This window comes from Caenorhabditis briggsae, assembly GCF_000004555.2.
Source record: "Caenorhabditis briggsae complete genome, chrX, whole genome shotgun sequence".
In the NCBI taxonomy this organism is placed as follows: domain Eukaryota; kingdom Metazoa; phylum Nematoda; class Chromadorea; order Rhabditida; family Rhabditidae; genus Caenorhabditis; species Caenorhabditis briggsae.
This window is the reverse complement of record NC_013491.2, coordinates 7,189,175-7,195,452: the sequence shown is the minus strand read 5'-3', so window position 1 is coordinate 7,195,452 and position 6,278 is coordinate 7,189,175. Positions and strand designations below refer to the sequence as shown.

General features: G+C 36.3%; 2 protein-coding genes across 2 annotated transcripts in view; both read right to left on the bottom strand.

The window, feature by feature from the left end:
- The window catches only part of CBG17155, a gene marked incomplete at both ends in the record, with an annotated part of 6,621 nt that extends 896 nt beyond the window's left edge, over positions 1-5,725 (bottom strand). Inside the window, 5 exons of the mRNA XM_002644133.1 lie at positions 597-684; positions 3,686-3,956; positions 4,142-4,429; positions 4,524-4,600; positions 5,545-5,725. Coding sequence (XP_002644179.1) covers positions 597-684; positions 3,686-3,956; positions 4,142-4,429; positions 4,524-4,600; positions 5,545-5,725 — 905 coding nt within the window. The remainder of the gene's footprint in view (positions 1-596; positions 685-3,685; positions 3,957-4,141; positions 4,430-4,523; positions 4,601-5,544) is intronic.
- On the bottom strand, positions 1,258-2,388 carry CBG17156 (the record flags this gene model as incomplete). Its single annotated transcript, XM_002644134.1, has 1 exon — positions 1,258-2,388. The coding sequence occupies one exon, from the start codon at positions 2,386-2,388 to the stop codon at positions 1,258-1,260; it is 1,131 nt and encodes a 376-aa protein (XP_002644180.1).
- Positions 5,726-6,278: the final 553 nt, after the last annotated feature.

The following is a 6,278-nucleotide window of genomic DNA, read 5'->3' as shown; positions in this document are numbered from 1 at the left end:
TATCAAGTGTAGTCGTGCAAGAGTAAGGAAGATGTCATTCATTTGCAGACGAATTTTTCGCTCTTCTTCATGGCAGTTGTCATTATTTCTGAAAAATTAGTATTGTTCAAACTTATCTTTGAACTGTTCATATGTAGTTCTGAATGTCATATCAAAAAGACAAAAATCTCACCACGAAGCAAGGGTCAGCTCTGCTATGTTTCTAGAAGCATTTGGGGTTAACCACATGCGACTGCCACTTGCGGCTTCGACGTCCTACTTGAAAATCCGCGAAAGCCTGGATTGAAGTGAGCAACGATTCATCAATGAAAACTAAAGGGTTTTGATATTCCGATGCTGTAGTGATGTACCTGCAATATTATCGATCAATTGCATGACACAATGTGTGTGGATTAGCACAAAGGTCAAACACGTCAATCTTTACTGTCTGCATTCACCCCTTTGCAACAGACTCACTCTCCTACCTGACAACTGATGATGAGAGCCTTCTCTGATCCTTCAGTCGCAATGTGGACACAATTTCTCCGAGAACTGCTCATCGGATTGTGGAAAGGTGCGATAGTGGCAAGATTGGATAATCACTGAATTGCTGAAACCTGAATTTGTCTTCAACGGAAGCAAATGAACAAGATGGGCGGAAGAGGTGACCATTGTCACGACCCTTCGGGATCTTGGTGTGCACATCTGAAATTTGATTTTTTTGCATTTGAAAAGTAGTTCACAGATATTTCCAGAGGACAAAAGCAATCTCGAATAAGTATAAAACAAAAACATTTTTGACAAAAAAATTATTCAGAACCAACTCAGAATGCTGTTTTTGAGAATCAAAAGAAACATAGAAGAATTGAAAAATTGCAGAGGACATATAAGATATTGTGGAGGGCCAGTTAATTGGGAATCGTTAAATCGGATAATCATAGTCGTTGAAAATTTTGGGTTTTTCAACTGGGGGAAAGATGAGGAAACAGGTTATATTTTTCAGTATCTTATGAATTATTGTCTCTCCTGATCTTTGCTTTTCAAAAATTTGGACCTATTTTTACGACACGGACTGAATCAATAACTTTTGTCCGCACTGTAAAAGACTAGTAGAATCAGAAAGCCGGAAACCTTGATTTGGAATATCACAAGAATGTGCCAAAAATTATTCAATGAACGATAATTTGTATTAAATTTGAAAAGAATGTTCAATTCATTTAGAAACGGTTAAAAAAAAACAAATAATAATACATTTTTATTCAAGTATAATAAATTTAGTTAATCCATAATTAATGATAGCATATGTTTCGGCACTTTCTGAAATGAAAAACATGATATGCGAATTTCTAAATTTGACGATCTTATGAGTATTTTCTTGATCTTCTTCTTCTGATTCTTTTTTTTCCGATTCTTCTTCTTCCGATTCTTCTTCTTCTTCTGATTCTTCTGATTCTTCTGATTCTTCTGATTCTTCTGATTCTTCTGATTCTTCTGATTCTTCTGATTCTTCTTCTTCTTCTTCTGATTCTTCTTCTTCTTCTGATTCTTCTTCTTCTGATTCTTCTTCTTCTGATTCTTCTTCTTCCGATTCTTCTTCTTCTTCTGATTCTTCTTCTTCTTCTGATTCTTCTGATTCTTCTGATTCTTCTTCTTCTTCTGATTCTTCTTCTTCTTCTGATTCTTCTTCTGATTCTTCTGATTCTTCTGATTCTTCTGATTCTTCTGATTCTTCTGATTCTTCTGATTCTTCTGATTCTTCTGATTCTTCTGATTCTTCTGATTCTTCTTCTTCTTCTTCTGATTCTTCTTCTTCTTCTGATTCTTCTTCTTCTGATTCTTCTTCTTCTGATTCTTCTTCTTCCGATTCTTCTTCTTCTTCTGATTCTTCTTCTTCTTCTGATTCTTCTGATTCTTCTTCTTCTTCTGATTCTTCTTCTGATTCTTCTGATTCTTCTGATTCTTCTGATTCTTCTTCTGATTCTTCTTCTTCTTCTGATTCTTCTTCTTCTGATTCTTCTTCTTCTGATTCTTCTTCTTCCGATTCTTCTTCTTCTTCTGATTCTTCTTCTTCTTCTGATTCTTCTGATTCTTCTTCTTCTTCTTCTTCTTCTGATTCTTCTGATTCTTCTGATTCTTCTGATTCTTCTGATTCTTCTGATTCTTCTGATTCTTCTGATTCTTCTTCTTCTTCTGATTCTTCTTCTTCTTCCGATTCTTCTTCTTCTTCTGATTCTTCTGATTCTTCTTCTTCTTCTGATTCTTCTTCTTCTGATTCTTCTTGTTCCGATTCTTCTTCTTCCGATTCTTCTTCTTCTTCTGATTCTTCTTCTTCTTCTGATTCTTCTGATTCTTCTTCTTCCGACTCTTCTTCTTCTTCATCATCTTCTTCTTCCGATTTTTCTTCTTCATCTACTTCTTCCAATTCTTCTTTTTCATCTTCTTTTTCCGATTCTTTCATCTTATCACCTTTTGGTCAGATTTTGACCAGATTATATATACAACTCCTCCAAGTTTACGATTCCGATGTGTTGAACGAAAACATCCTTTCGAAGAATGACATAGTCCAAATGGGCCTTCCTAACAACTGATAGAAAATCTTTCCGAACTTTTCAGCGTACAATAATTCTTGGTCGGTAAGTTCGTTTCCGTAATGTCGGCTTGTCAAAAAGATTCTCTTGATTTTCGGAAAAGTATTCTTCATCATTTTCTGGCAGTCTCAATTTGAAAGAAGTCGAACCATAATCCTTTGTGGTCCATCTTATCTGCATCAATTCCCTAGTCTGTGAACAAAGTGACTTCACCATTGAATGAGGCTTCTTTGAGACAAATAAGTCGACAATCCTGAAATAAAATAAATGTCAATACAAACTTTTGAGAGAACGAAAAACTGGAAAATGGCCCTACATGGTGAAACCACTTTTTCGTATTTTTGAAATACTTAACAAAACAAAAAAAAACTAGAATTAAAAGGGTTAATTAATTTTATGTATTTTTCGATGTAGTGCTTTTCAAAAATGCTCATTTTGCAAAAAAAAAAATTATCAGGTTTTTTTTTCTGAATACCACATTATTCAAACGTAATTTGCTGACTCACATTAAAATCTCAATTATGTGACATAGAAGAATATGTATGACTTTAAGCATGATAGAATTTTCACGGCCACGGCCTAATTTTTTTGGAATTTCTAGGTCACCTGAATTTTTGGGTTTCTAAATAGCGCATTATCCAAACTTATTTTGTTGACTCACCTCAATTATGTGACGTAAAAGAATACGTAGAAATTGAAGCATTATAGAATATCTAATAATAGGAATAGTTTCAAAAAAATCAATAGGAATAGATTCCTGACGTCCATACAAAAGGACGTCTGGAAATCTATTGGGGTAGAGAGAGAGAGAAATGAATACTAGTGGTTGCTACCGGACAGTTTATATAGGCAGAGTCGGGGGCGGAGCTTTCACCCCGTCTTCACCTTTCCACAGATTTATGCCGTCATCAGGACTCATAGTTCTGATTTATGACTGTATTCTTTCAATTAAACTAACCAGAAATACAGGGTGCGCCAAAATTATTGGAACACATTCAAAGTGCTGTAACTTCTCCGAAATTACTCGAATAGACTTGAAAATTTCACCATAGTTTCCTGAATACTTTCTAAAAATTATGTCCTCAAAGTTGTTGGACACGGTTGTCTTTTTTTCTCACAACATCCATGAGTCTCTTCGGGAACGCCTCTATTGCGGCACGGAGGTATTTTGACGGTAACTGGGCCCGTCATGGGTTTCCACTTTTTCCCAATCACTCCAAATTGGGATTTGGACGTGCTGGGACCCCCGAATTTTGAAAAGTTGGGCGTGCACCCTGGTTGAACGCTTTTTGCCATGTGAGCGTTAACAGAATCCCACTGAACAGTATAAACATGGTTTGTAAAGTAGAATTCGGTCCATAGAAGCACATTCCTCTCAAAAATGTAGTGCTTTCAGTACGTTTTGTTGATACTCACCAAAAAATCTGCAAAAAATTGAATTCGGAGGGTTTTGTGCCAAAAATTTTGACGTTCTGAGGATATGAAGCTCTGTTGGTCATGTCACTATGCTTATTAGATAGCTCAGATCTCAGGCAAAAAACTCTACGGTTTCTTGATAAGGATTCGACCTTCACCGTCAAGAGTTTCTCGTCGCCGAACATCATCCTCATACGTTCATTTTGGCGCGTGCCAGCAAACGTCGATTTGCATTTCTGGATACGTACCAGATTGTTATTTCCCGACAAAACTTCAGCCTTTTGAACACGATATGGGGTCAGTCCGAGCTCACTTTCGACAATTGTGCTGACTGACTTACTGCTCACTTGGAGCACCAGGCTCATTTTTTCATGATTCGGTGCAAATTTCGACAAACTCGTTCTCTGACGGTCTTGATTCTCTCCAAGATTATAAAGGTTTGAAATCTTAAGTATTTTAGAACGGTTAGAAACATTCGATGGTTGTCCACTAGGTTTTTCGTTTGATTCCCAGAGCTTTTCCTATGCTGCTTGGGCCCACCCTCCTCTTGAGCACCTCGACGAGGGTACCTTGGTGTATAGAACTAGGCACCATTCGTGTGAAAGTCAACCAAGAGACTTGAAAATTTAGGAATAATGTAATTAAGACATGCTGAAAATGATAGAAATAAAATCATTGCCCGAAAAATGTTTCATCGCCCTCCACCTTGCTCTAAACTTTTGTTGCAATAATTTTGGCGCACCCTGTAGATAAGTATTGTCCCAGGAGGCGTATCTATTTTGAAGAGGTAAAGTGAGGAACAATAGAGTGTACATAACTTGAGATAATTAAAGTTTTATGGTCTGCATACACTCAACTGTGATTCTGGGAATGAGAATGATGTGACAAATGGGAATATGTGTAAAACGTTTTAAATCGCTTTTTGGAAATAATGATTTTTCTCTAACAAGAATCTCATCTTTTTCACAACTCCATTGCTGAATTTTTGAGAAATAATCAGTAAAAACAAAAACATTATAGGTCACCATAGTTTAGGAAGAAATTGATTATTCTTTTTTCTGCAAACACCTTCAACTTTTTCATTTGATTTCAAATCCAATTCAGACTGTTTCACTTTTTCCGTTTGTTCTCAAACCATAAATTCCAATGTTTTTTCCTTATTTTAGTTAAACTAGCCTCTTTTTTTTCCTTTTTTTAAAACAATCTTTTTTTAACTTTGGCAAAGTGAACAATGCTTTGACTACTCGATCAACAGTTTTTCAAGAGTATGGAATTTGAGCGGAATGAGAGATTTTGGAGATTCTGAGGTTCTGAATATCGAAAACTCTCAAGTTACTGTAAATTCAGAGATTTCTGATGTTTTGTCTGAACTGTAACGGTGGACGTGGTCGTCCCGAACTGAAAAGTATCTGATATGGTTCTATGGATGTCAGTCCGGATGTCTGTCTGTATAGATGTCTAAATTTTTAGATTATCTGGAAATTCTGAAAAAAACTGGAAAACTATCTAAATAATAACAATTTCATTTAAATAATACGAACACACAAAATCCTGATCTCACTGAACCAACGCCTCCGATTCCACATCCAATGCCTTGGTTGCTTCGTCAAGGATGAGAACCCGAGGATTGCGAAAGAGGGCTCTGGCGATTCTCTGCTTTTGACCTCCCGACATCTTGACACCGCACTTTCCACGCAGAGCATCCTATCCATCTTCCATCCCAGCCACAAACTCATCCACATTTGCCATCTGGTGTGCCATCTAGCAGGATTCTTAGAGAAGACGTTTGGTAGTACTGTTGAAACAGATTCAGAAGCCTCGATTTTCCATTTCCACTAGGGCCAAGTAGAGCGACAGTTTTTCCTGACTCCAGACACAAAACTGATTCCATTGTGAACATTTAAAGATGGTCGGGTGGAGTAGGCAAATTCGGCGTTGTCAAATACAATCTGGCCAAGCACCGGATGAGCATATAATATCGTTGAACGTCTGAAATGAAAATCCGTTGAAAAAATAGAAATAGTTGAACTATTAGAGACATATTCGTCTAATGCTTAATTATAATCTTCAGAATTTCGGGATTTTTGAACTTCAAAATTTCAGAATTTTCGAATGTTCGAAGTTTTGAAGTTTCAGAAATTCAAAAATTCATTATTCCAAAATTTCAAAAATTCCGAGTTGCAAATGTTTTGCAATTTGCAAATTTTCGAATGTTCAAATATCGAAATCTCAGAATTTCAGAACTCCAGATTTTTAGAATTTTCGAAATCTCAGAATTTACAATATTTTCAGAGT